General features: G+C 41.5%; 1 protein-coding gene across 1 annotated transcript in view; it reads right to left on the bottom strand.

Moving 5' to 3' along the window:
* GALNT9 (polypeptide N-acetylgalactosaminyltransferase 9) overlaps positions 1-13,563 on the bottom strand; it is a 665,915-nt gene that overhangs the window by 5,177 nt on the left and 647,175 nt on the right. Inside the window, exon 10 of the mRNA XM_069215248.1 lies at positions 910-1,077. Within this exon, the coding sequence (XP_069071349.1) occupies positions 910-1,077 (168 nt within the window). The remainder of the gene's footprint in view (positions 1-909; positions 1,078-13,563) is intronic.

Here is a 13,563-nt window from a genome sequence, read left to right on the forward strand (position 1 = left end):
AATTAGGGCAGTTTTGAACTTTTAAATACATGGTATTAATGGCCTCATTACGAATGTGGCAGTCTTAAGACCGCCACACTCGCAGTGGCGGTCCGACTGCCACATAACAACTCTGGTGGTCCAACCGCCATGGAACCAGCAGCTCCGCTAGGATCTTGGATCACGGAAGCAGCGCTGCAATGCCGATTATGACCTTGTCCTCTGCGAGCCTTTTCGTGGTGGTAACACCGCCATGAAACGGCTGGCAGAGAACAGGTGCAGGGGGCCACAGGGGGCCCCAGCACTGCCTATGCACTTGGAATGGGCAGTGCAGGGCCACCCCTGCCCAGTACCATTGCAATGTTCATTATCTGCTTTACAGGTGCACCCTGCAGGCAACAGCATTGCCGCCGGCTCGATTAAGAGCCAGAGACAATGCTTTAACCTGTTTCCTGCTAGGCCAGCTGGCGGAAACTTAGGTTTCTGCCAACCGACCTAGCGGGAAACCCTTAATAACTCCGGTGGGGAGGTTGCCGCATAGGCAGCGGCCAACCTGTTGGGGGTTTGGCGAACAGAGTTTTCCATCCGCGAAACTCTGAATGAGGCCCTAACTGTTTTGAAGATACAGAAGACTGCTCGGATTTGTGCTTGCTGCAGGCAATGTTTGTGGTAATATCAGGGAAGTCAACAGTAAAAACCTCCCCTGCAGACCATACAATAGGCCCACCACCTGCCAAAAACCCTACCCAGACACTGACCAGTCAGAGCGGCCCCTAAGGCACTGCCTGATTTCCCGATAGGCCTGTCGAACCCTGTTACCTCTGTAGACTTTTGTTCGCCGTATTTTTGTAGTCAATATTCTGGGTATGACATGTTTGTTAAATGATATTTAAGAATCAATATTTTTGCAGTATATTGACACCCCATTACCTGCGTGAAATCCCAGAGCCTTTGGGTAGGTCTCAAGACGTCTTCACACTTTTTTAGTGTTGGGGTCCTTCCTTTCCCGTCATCGACAAGGCATTTAGTATCTGGGAGGAAGGCAGTAGATCCCAGGGGGCCCAACTGCAGAAGCCCTTCCGAGCTGTAGCGAACGAGCTGGAGAGAAAGAAACAGAATGGTTTGAGACTCCATGGATCATAAAACAAAGAGTCTGCAAGAGGAACACAACTCATAAGTGACCGCTGTAAAACAATATATCTGTACAACAGGATAACAACAAATGAAAAAAATGAGAAGTCTTTGGGGCCCACCACGAGTCTGGTGGTCACATGACAGCCAGACTCGTGGTGGCAGTTGGACCGCCGCAGCTGTGGGGGTCCGACCACACACATTACAAGGTCTGCGTGTAGACCCGCCAACCTACCACCGTCCGCGTCAGGATCCAAGATCCCGACAGGCTGATGGCGGTCCTATTTGTAATTAGCCAGGACAGTGCTGAACTCACCACCGTGAAAAGGGTGGTGGAGAACAAGCACAGGGGGGCCCCTGAACTGTTCATGCCTGTGGTATGGGCAGTGCCGGGGTCCCCTGCACAGCACCCTTGAAATGCGCACTGTCTGCTGCACAAGCAGTGCAAATTTCAAGGATGCTAGTGCTCCCTGCGTACGGCAGCACTGCAGCCGGCTCAATTATGAGCTGGGAAACAATGCTGCCACACCTTTCCCACTGGGATGACCGGCAGAAACCAATCCCAGTGGGAAAGTTGTAATGGGGCCGGTGGGCAGACTGCCAGCACCGCAGCAGTCTCCGCGTCTGGAGTTTGGCAAACAGATGTTTCCATCTGCCAAACTCCCAATGACCCCCTATAGTACATGGCATGGAACTCCCTAGTTCCTCCATCTTATAAAACACAGAATTAAAGCAGCGTGGATCATTTGTAAATGGCCCAACCTCTAAGATGCTCTTTCGCTGGAGGTTGTAACCACTGAACGTCGTGGTATGTTCTAAGAGGCCTTCAAAACACTGTTAAATTGATGTTTCTTCTCCATTGCTCACAGGACTGGCACAAAAAAGACTATTATAATTTGTTGAACAGTAAATACAGCATTAGAGACTGCTTCTGGGGTCTATAGATGCTGTTAAATGGTCTCTCCTAAAGTGATAGGTCCATGCAAAGGTAAGGGCACCGGTTGTTAAAAGTGCTCTGTCTCTTGGTAATAGGTCACAGTCATAGGAGGTGGCCAATAATGGAAGAGACGGTTTCTAATGACCGGTGTAGCCCAAGGCAGAGGGGTTATTGTGCTAGTACACAACTCTACCCATAGTGGGCACACTATCTTAAATAAAACTGCAGTCCCATGATCAGTTTTCTGACTCTTCCCTAGGAGCTCCCATTATTCTTGTGTAAGCTGTAGTGTACGTATGCTTAGTGTACAATAAATTACAAACATTAAGCAGATGTAGATGCTACTGTAAGTGCATGGATTAAAGGTGTTTGTGAAACATGAATGACAGACATAAGTACTTTATAATTCCACGTCAGCGGTACCCTTTGGAAGAGGTTTTGATGATTGGTGTGTATGTGAACACAACTTGCAAGCACCTTCTGAAAATGTCAATGATTGCGGATACACACTGTTGCTTTCAATGCCAAGGTGCAAAGTCATTGTGCTATATCATGCATTAGTGTTGGACATGCATGACTAGTGACAACAAATGTTTAGTAATATTAGTAAAATATGGAGGCAGGTGCTATCCAGCACTCCAGGAAAGTGGGATAAGATATGTAATCTCCAACGATATTCATAAGACCTTTTCATAAGGTGCCGCTAATGTCTCGCGGATTGTGTTTTTAGGCCTCTCCCAGGACTCGAAATCACATGCCACATCACAGTGGCTGGAAGAAACTGGTGGAAATCCACACAGGAGAGGACAATTATTGTGCTCAAGGGAGAGTAAAACAAATGAAAATTGATTTAGAATACTTCATTTAATAGTATATATAGTTGTAACTAATTGAGAAGTGAAGACTAAGGTGGGAAGATAATACTGGTGGCAGCAGAGTGGCAGTGGTGTTTTTGTAAGGTTTTGCTACTTTGCTTGCTTTGTTTGTTGATCACTTGGTGTTCTGTATCTTTTGATCTATAATCAATATTGTGATAAAATGATAATATTTGTAGAAATATGGGGCATATTTATTTACATTAAAGTGGCTTTAGAAACACAGGGATGTGCAGTATTGGGAAGAATACGGCACACCCCTGTGATTCCTTCTGCACCGGCGCTAAATTTGCTGACGTGTGCCAATGCAGCCGCCCTTGCGCTATGGTGCAAGGATGACTGCTTTGTGGGAGATCGTTTTTGTGCAGGAAGGGACACCTGGAAAGAGCAAAAAACGAGGAGAAATGAAAGCATTTCTCCTCGCTGTACTGTGCTAACGCCACCTCTGGGGTGACGTTAGATCTTGGCGCTGCCTCAGATTTATGAAATCTTGTAATTCTGGGGCAGCGTCAAAAGGCAATGGGTGTTGCTGTGGAACGCCCACAGCACACCCATTGCACGTCCCTTCCACGCAAAGTGCTGGTCGTGAAGGGGCCATATTTGCAAGGTGTTGTAAAGCCACAGAAAGTGACTTAACGCCACCTTGTAAATACGGTGGCGTGCGCAGTGCCACCAGAGCGTCACAAAAGCGTGAAGCTCCGGTGGTGCTAGGGGCTTGTAATTATACCCCTATGGGTCATAATTTCAGCCAACTCAGGAGAGGGGAGCCCAACAGTAGACTTCTCAGAGACAGAGAACATGGTATGTTGGTTTGCTATGTTTGGTTGCAGTGCTGGAGCTTTCATTAGTAACCAAAGGAGAGATCCTCCAAGTTGGTTATTCCACGAGAATTTGCTGATATTCGTTTTCCATAACACGATAAGAGTATAACCCAGGTGTAAAGAGATCAATTTGTTCAACAATTACTACCCCCAACACGATAGAAACTTACTTGTTACCCACTTTCTTACAATCTTGTAACCTTGGGCTCTCATCCAGCGTTGAATGCTCTGTTGCTTCCAGGTAAGTGTGCGCTACACGTACTGTTACCTACACACATACATACAAACCATCACATTGCATGTACAGCTGTGAGTGATCCATGACGCTCTCACATTTTTAGAAAAGTTTCAAAAACCAAGAGCCACTGATTCAGCGAGCACCATGGGCTGAAAATGGGGCAGAATATTGCCCCCAACCATGGACACATCAACGTTTGGACATTGAAATTACACAGGTCTTTGCTGTAACACATTGCTGTTCAGGGTTCACAAAAGTGGACATTCTTTGAAGGGTTCCTGACATGCAAATGCTCAGGGATAAGCAAAAGCAACTCAAAATAGTGATTCTATAGGCTGAGACCAACTGCAGTGATGCATGTCCTGCAGGGACAACATCCCGAGAGGGCAGTATGTGCTGCACACATCTTGCCGAAGGATGCACAGGCAAGTGATTTCTGAGGATAACATGAGGGGTTCAGTATGAGACCCAAACACCATTTCACCTGTTTACTATGAGCCTTGCTACACTTCAGATGAATCAAATAGTGCAAGGTTCACACAGTCAACCTACACAGCTCACTTTGCAGAAAAAAATAATAAAAGTTTACAGTGTGATGTGTCTGTCTGCACAATGCACACAATACAAATCGTTCAGTGTTTACAGTGTGCCTCTATCTGTCCACTGCTCACGCTCTCTGTGTCTACCTACACTATGCTATAATACAAAGAGTGTTGTACCTAAGTACATTTCCCACATCCCACAAATAGGGCCAGGTTAAAGCACAGCTGAGCTTAAGTATACTGTGCTCATGATAAAAACAGAGCAGACAAAGTGGGTCTTACAGAACTGCCCATGTAAATACTTCTGTGCTCCCCAGAAAGCTGAATATTACTTCCCTGTCCAAATGAGTGAAATATTATACAACATTGCACATTAGATAGAACATTACACACATAGACACCAAAGTGTCTGAGTGCTTATAACAGCGCTCAGCACTACTACATACAAAACAATTAAGACAAACTCATAGCTTACACCCATCACAGACCAAGTTTACAAGTGATTCACTGATTCATCTCTCTTTCTCTCAGTTATAAAAGCATTGTGGTACTGACAAAAAAAATATCGAGAGCCAAAATAACAACTTTACGTAAAGTACTAACATTATTTTAATTTAAAATAAATGTTATTTTATTAATATATTATTAAAAAGCAACGTGAAAGTTACAAAAGCATTCTACTATTGACTTTTACAAATTATTCGAAAAATACATATAACTGTAAAATACGGTTAGAAATTAACATAAAAAATGTAACATTAAAGTATACATCACAATGTAGTGCATTTATTAAACAAATATTTTTTATTTGAAAAATATATAATTATTTTCTATTAAATAATAAAATACAATATAAAGAAGTATAGCTTCAACAGATTTAAAATAATTAAAAACATATTTTAAATTTAGTAAGGTATTAGAAATAATTTCTCAAAATATGTAACCATTTTTCACATTTTTAAAATATTAAAACATAACAAAAATACAAAATAATTAAAAACCACAACATAAATATACAAAAATAAGATTACAAAATACACAATTTCATTTAAATATTAAATAGATATATATTTTTTAAATTCCAGGAACACGTAACTCCATTTCAAAACCATTATAACATTAAACTAATACAAAAAAACAAGTACGCTATTCAAACCACAATCCTATAAGCATTTCGACAAATACATATATTGTGGTGGTGATAGGGGTGAAGTGAAGGCATAGGCACTGGAAGTAGAGGTGCGGGGAGTGCTGAGCACTCCCAAAAAACATTCAGGGGTTCAGAAGGAAAATGGGCAATCTAATGCCTTTAAATTTTGTGTTTATCTTGGCACATTTGCTGCCCATGCAAAGTCAAAGATCAAATGCCAAGCTATGTCTTCTGACAAGTTGCTTATTTCTGGAAATGAAACTACTTTTATTTCTCTGACTGGAAACTGAGAGGACTTTTGCAAAGTGACCTTGGTGACAATCTTGCTGGGGTAGAGGAAGTGAAAGGAAAGGCTTAGGATGTCAGTTTCTTTCTAGCACACATTTATATACTATACACATCTTTCAAAATAAATCAACAATTAGGAAAGTACAAATGAAGCATATTTTTTGCAATACTGGGTTGTAATGGAAACAAAGATTTTAATAGGATAAAATCAGATCAAGACACTTTACTTGGTGATGGGCAAATGACTACATTCTTGCTGAAACCAGATTTCCACACAATACGTTTGTGCGCTATACAGTTTTACCAGTCAGGCTGCGTGACTATGGAAATTTGGTGGCCATTTCAATGGAAAATGTGCTGTCTGTAATTATAGTGTGCTACCTCACTAGTGCTCCGAAAAAAACATCATTGGCTATATACCACTCTCTTAACACTGTCCAGCTGAATGCGTGTGCTACACTTGTTGTTTGTGTGACACTTGGATTTTTCACAATTCCTATGACCTCAGTGATACAACATTAATAGCAGCACCCCCACTCTGAAAGTTGTACCAGCATCACTGGAGGGAGGGGGCAGATTTACTATTTGAACTCGAATCTCACAAACACTAGGCAAAGCGAATATAGTAAGGTATTGTGGCTCAGATTTATTATTCTAACCATAAGCAAACAAACATTTGAGAGAGTGCGCTGATTTGGGGGTAGGGGCTGGTTCCAAAGCATCCATAAATAAGGTGGTCAGCTTTAATATTCTATCTCCAGTTTAACACACACTGGGGGAAAATGTTTCCATGGGCAGGGGTGGTTGTTTCACTCTTCTAACTCCAATCCAGCAAGCATTGAGGCTGGGGTCATGGTGGTCAGGTTTAGAGCCTCGTTACGAGGCTGGTGGTCTTGAGACCGCCAGCTTCGCAGTGGTAGTCAGGGCCGCCACTGCTGTGGTGGTCCGACCACCACATAAAGACCCTGGGGGTCTGACTGCCAGGGTTCCGCCAGCTACGCCGGGATCGGTGATCTCAATGGGTTGACGGCGGGTGGAGGTCGTAATCCGCAAGGGGGGCACTGCATGCAGCTCTGCCCTGCGGATTACAACTTCGTTCTCTGCCAGCCTTTTGTTGGTGGTTTCACTGCCATGAAAAAGCTGGTGAAGTACAGGTGCAGGGGGCCACAGGAGGGCCCCTTCACTGCCCATGCACTTGGTACGGGCAGTGAAGAGGTCCCCCTGCCCAGCGCCCTCACAATGTTCACTGTCTGCTGTGCAGTGAGCATTGCAAAGGTGCTGGTACACCCTACAGGCGACAGCACTGCTGCTGGCTCTATTTCGAGCCTGAGACAATGCTGCCGTCTGTTTTCCATTAGGCTCACGGGCCAAAACCTCAATTTATTCTGTCAACCCAGCGGGAAACACCTAATCGGCCCGGCGGGGTGGTCGCCAATAGGGCGGCAACCACCCTGTCTGGAGTTTGACGGACAGGCCTTCCCGTCTGCCATACTCAAAATGAGGACCTTACTGTTCTAACTCCAGTCTAACAAACATTGGGATAAGTGCAGACATGGGGGAAAAGGAGGGGTCAGATTTAAAAGTCCAGTCTAACAAAAATGGGGAAAGTGCTTACATTGAGGTGGTCAGACTCCCTATTCTAACTACAATCTAACAAGCACTGGGGAAAGTGTTTACATGGGTGAGGGCAGATTTACCATATTAAACCCAATCTAACACAAATGGTGGAAAGTGCATAACATGGGGGGTAGGGAGTGAGAGGGAGATTTACTACTCTAACTCCAATCCCACAAAAAGTAGGACAAGAGCACAAATTTGAGGAGGCAGTTTTAAAACACCCAATGTTATCAGTATACATTTAAACAAATGTATGAAGATATAAACTAACACATTTAAAAACCTACATCTCAAATAAATTTAGACAACTTTTAAAAATAATTAAAATACTTTTCAAAAAACTTAAAATGATATCCGAACTATTAGAAAACTGTTCAAACTATTACATAATGATTTAAAATGCAGTATTCCTCAACCTGCAACATAAAAAACACAAAGCCATAAAGAAATAAATTCTCTGATAATGGAAATGTGTTTCAAAATCAAAAAATCTGTTTACAGTTTTCACATTTTTACATTATATATTTTTACATTAACGATAATGTATTAGTTTAATTTGAAGAGTACCATGCAAATCACTATTAAACCTAACATTGCCAAAATAAAAGTAAATAATTTTAAAACTAAGAAACATGCAAACACGTATACAATAACATAAAATGCAATACATGTAAACTATTTAAAAATTAAAATAATTAATATGCACTTAAAAAAACACTACCCACCCAAATCAAAAAAATTCCTCACAAAGCATAAAAAACATTAAAACATGTTTCTAAAATAATGTAAACAGTTTTATATTTTAAAATTAATTAAACAAATACAAAATTATTTTAAAATTAAACAATCAGTGTTGTTGTTAGACAACCTTTCCTTTTTATCCACTTATAAATATTGTGTTAAAAAACACTATCAACCCGATAAAACCTACACCATGACAACATGGCTTGAAATTTAAACTTATTACATTTACTATATAACATATTAAAATGTAAAATATAAAATAATTACATAACAAATAATTAACATATTAATCATTTACATTGATATATTATTCTAAACCACCACTCGCCCAAGGCTCAAATAAATCCTAGAATTAAAAAATGAATACATTACTATATTACTTCTTAAGAAAAATATTACATATTCTTTTCACAAAAAACTAGAGTAATAAAATAATAATGATATTTTATTAATGAGTACTTCAATATTAGTGTAAAACAGTAAAATAACGTAGTTAGTTTTGATATTTGTGCCCACAACATTTTTGTAGCCACTGTATATTGATTATAGTCAAATGCTCTTTTTGAGTCAATGTTTAGGTGGATTACTCTCCCTCTCTCTTTTCTCTCGCCCTTTCTCCTGTTTCTCTTCCATTACCCCACAGCTCATTGGACTTGACAGCTGCATCTAACGCAGGGACAGACCCAATCTCACCACTGATAGCAAATCTTCACAAGCGAAATAGACTCCAGACAGCTATGAAAACCTTGGGACCATTTGAAAAGTCAGCCCAGACAACGAAGACTCTGCCTGTCAATAATATAACATCCATTTCTGTCCAGCCTTCTGATTATACGCTTCACTTCTCTTCTCTTGATTCTTCATGCGTGAGGCTGGAATTTAGTGGTTGCAGCCTGTCAAGTAATGAAATGCACTTAGTTTGACTTAAGTTGGGGGTGGGGACAGAGAAGGAATCATTGCTAACTACATTTGCTGACCTCATGGATGCAGAATTAATTACCGCAGCTGGATAAATGCTTGCTGTGGTTTTCCTTGTACTTTCCTGTGGACAGACTAATGTATAGATAAACTGCACTGAAGATTCAACATTCCTACCTCCCTTGAGTCTCTTATTTCAGATATCTTAGATGCTAGGCATGGTGAAGAAGACTAATGGTATAGCGCTGTGATGCCGACCTGTGGTTAAATTGTCATCTGTAGAAACTACATGTTTGGGTCCTGCACCAGCTATGTATTGAGTAAATAATTCCCGTTGACTGAATGCCTTTGTCTGACAAAGTAGGGACCAAGTAGAAACAGGATAACTCTGGTCTTAGGCACTATATAAAAACCTGGATGTTTACATTTACATATCAGGGTGTCAGAAACATTAAGCAATTGGGCAGACTCAAACGGCTCACCAGGCCTTACCAGTCATAAAATGTAATTATATGTTAGACACATTTCTAAGTTTCAGACCTTGAAATGAGGGATAACACACTAATGGTGCATGTTTTCACAGTTCCGAAGTATGCAAAATCAGGTTGACCCAGATAAAAAATGTGCAGAGAAAGACCCATTGGTGCCGTAATCACCACAAAAATCAGTATCTTGTTTCAGGAGTAAACAGTAGTTTGTGCTTGAATCAAGAATTGAAGTGCACTTAGAAAGAGACTCCTAGTCAGAGATAGGTTTATTATGTAATACAATTCTATAGAAATCTTGCATTTGTAATACGTCTGGAGCTTTGTCGGGCTGCAAACAATTTAATCCATGTGAGAAAACTTGACGCTGTTCAGTATGTGAAGAGCTAACTGAAGTTACATACTATGGGCCTGATACGAGTTTGATGGTCGGACGAGCCGACAGCCAAATTCGTGGAGATGAGGCAGTCATCACCCCGGCTGCTTCACCTCCCCTGTATTACAATGTTCCCACCGGCTGAACAGTGGGAACTTTGTAATATGACATTCCCACCGGTCAGCCTGGCAGGAACAGTGCTACGGTATTGGTTTCGGCTACCCAACGGGAGCCGAGGCCAATACTGTAGCAAACGAGCACCAACAGAATGCGCACTGTCTGCAAAGCAGTCAGTGCACATTACAAGGGTGCTGGCAGGGGAGCCGCTGCACGGCCCGTGCCATGGAAAGGCTGGCGGAAAGGGGACTCTTGCTCAGCATTGCAGTGCTGAACTCAGCACCGCTGTGGCTGAGCACGAGTCAGACCGTTGTCAGCCTATCGGAAACCATGCTCTTGGCGAGGACAGCGGTTCCCTGGCGGTCTGACTGCCAGGGTCGTAATGTGGCGGTCGGCCTGGAGTGTGGCAGACCGACCGCCACCACGAGGCTGGCAGTCTCAAGACCACCAGCTTCACCATGCAGCCCTATGTCTGAGGGACTGAAGCTTGTAATTGCAGGACAAATACTATTACAAAACCTGATAGAAAAAGAACAAGCATTGGCAAAACGAATGGACCACACCTTTACAATGAAAATGCCAAGGTATTGGCTTTGGTGGTGCTTATTTGTAAAAAATTGTTGAAAGAAAAATGTAAAAGAAAATAAACTAAATAATGGATGAAAAGCAAACACAGTTTAAAGTATAGCGAACCTGAACCCTGAATTCCATGTTTTTAATCTGTAAAAACAGCATAGTTTATTTTTCAAATGTCATGCAGGAAAATAATCTGAATTTTCAAAACCTCTTGTCCGTGAGCCAACTTAAAAATGCCACAAAGGACTGGCTACAGGTACATAATAGATGTCTGATGTTCTCAATAAGATGTTGTCAGACTGTAAATAAATTGTGCTGGCTACTTCCCACACAACTTAGAACTGAACAAATCCTCTGGCTATTCAGTGCCCTTCTGAAGCCTGGGCATGAATGGAGCCCTTTTGTGACAGTGCCTGGGCTTTCATACAATATGTGGGATGCAGGAGATAAAAGAAAACTAACCTCGTAAAGTCTTTTCTCCAGTCACCATACATGTTCCTGTGATTTTATGAATGGTCTGGGAGAGATGAGGAGCAATACGTTGAGCACAGGGATGGAGATGTGAGGAGGGAAGCACCATTTATGAGAGAGAGCATGACAACACATGCACTCTCATGGAATGCTGGAGACAAAAGCAACAAGCTTGATAAAGACAATAGTTCAGGTTTACTGTGCTAACACATGCAGTGTTAACTAGAGACGACACATAGGAAAGAGAAAACACGAGCGGACACATACGACTTCAGTTGTGAAGTAGACTCAGATGCAATTCTGTGCAAGCATTTGAGTGGAGACAGAAGGATACACTTAACAGCCAACAGCATTAGATGAGAGGTGGATATTCTACTGGGCTGAGCCAAGATATGTTTGACAATGACTTAACAGCCAATGGCTGAAAGAGGCAGGTTGAAGACAGTCAATGGTTGAAATGGGAGGACTCGAAGCCCAAATGTATGTTGTTAGAAATAGGTCTGTTGACAGCTCTTCTGTCAAACCCCAGACCCAGAAAGAAATTCCTAATGTGGAGCTGTGTATGGATACAACTTATCCAATCAAATGGATGGTAAAGAAGATGATTTAGAGCTGAGGAAGGAAACAATCTTGTCAAATGGATTATACAGAAGATATTCTCCAGGGGAGGGACTAACACAGAAGAGAAAACCACTCAATTAAATGAAAGCAAAGGAGATTAACAAGAAAGCCAACCAATTGTAGGCAATGGCCCGACCTAAGGCCCACTCTCAATATTGGCAATGTCTATAATAGGTCTATAACAACAGACTTATACAAGCTTCCTGTAAGCAAGACATAGGAAAATAGGTGCATGATGGGTATTTCTGAGGGAAGAACATTTCTAAATATGGGTTTCTTACAACAAATGGCAGGAGGTTGCCTGTAACACAGATAGGAAAACAGGATGCATTTAAAAAGGCAGTGGCCCTACTCTTTTTTAACATTCTCAAAGGGTAAGTGGTCCCTAGTGTGCCCCATTCCCTTTGTGAATAGGTTACCACCACTTTTAAAATGATGCTAAATTATTACTGTTTTGCAAGTGGAATCCAGTTGCAAAACAGTATTGGAAGGGTCGCCCAATACAGGTTCCTTTCAAATACCAAATCGCAAATGAAAATTGTGATTTGGTAACAAGTTAATGAATCACATTTTGCATTTTGTATATTTCAAAGAGCATTTTTCAAGTCGTGAACGGCCCGATTCTGTGAATCGGGACAATTTTGCAACCGCAAAAATGCTTTGTGCATCTAGTCCATTATCACCAAAAGTACAGCTTCCAAGCGCAACACTGGCAGCACAAAATCACATCACTTCCAAAACTCCCTTAAGCTAGCTACTAATAAATGCTTGTACTAGGTCCAGATAAAAGTACTACATCTTTGGAACTATTGACAGGCACAGAATCTGCCTTACTCTTCATAACTGAATCATGGCTGGGGGAAGACATAGCTCCATGATTGCAAGATGCTGTTCCACAGGGCTATCAAGCCGTAAAGAACTTGTATGGATGAGGTGGCTTAGCCGTCATATTTAAGAAAAAAAACAAATTCTCACCAAATCTGAGGATGTTTCCATACAAAGTTGTGAGCCCTCCTGGTCAAATGAACTCTAAGCCCACCTTCACCTGTTACTTTCTTCTTCACAGACCATCACCCAGCAATGGAACCTGCCCAGACACCTTTTTAGACATAGTTTCAAACCTACTTCACAAATATTCAAACTTGGTGACCTATATATTTGTTTTGACAAACCTAATATGCCCACATCAGAGAGAGCCTCAACAGCTCAGTCCCAAATCCACACACATTGCCGGACTATCCTTACACGTCATTTTGGCAAACCAGATCTAGTCGCATTCCACAATACAACACAACTCAGCTGCTACATACTGACATTGGTACTTCCTGCACATATCTGGACACAATAAACTCAGTTCAAAAACTGTATGGATGTGTGCTTGAAGCTTCTGATGGATTAAGCCCTTAGAAATCATCAAAACATAACAAAAGAAATAAAAAATGAAAAAAACTCTTAGGATGAATGCAAATTGAATAAAACACTTCGGACATGGCTCAAAACAGGAAAGTCTTGGACAAACTCTTTCTCCACAGACTAACATAATCTACAAGCCATTAACCAGAAAAGCTGAAAAAAGTAAAAAGCAAAAAAGCAAAAAAAAGCAAGCATAATTCACAATGTAGAATGCCTCAATAAATATTTTTTAACATATTCACAGACATTTTCAAGCAAAAATGC

This window comes from Pleurodeles waltl, chromosome 11 (assembly GCF_031143425.1).
Source record: "Pleurodeles waltl isolate 20211129_DDA chromosome 11, aPleWal1.hap1.20221129, whole genome shotgun sequence".
NCBI lineage: Eukaryota > Metazoa > Chordata > Amphibia > Caudata > Salamandridae > Pleurodeles > Pleurodeles waltl.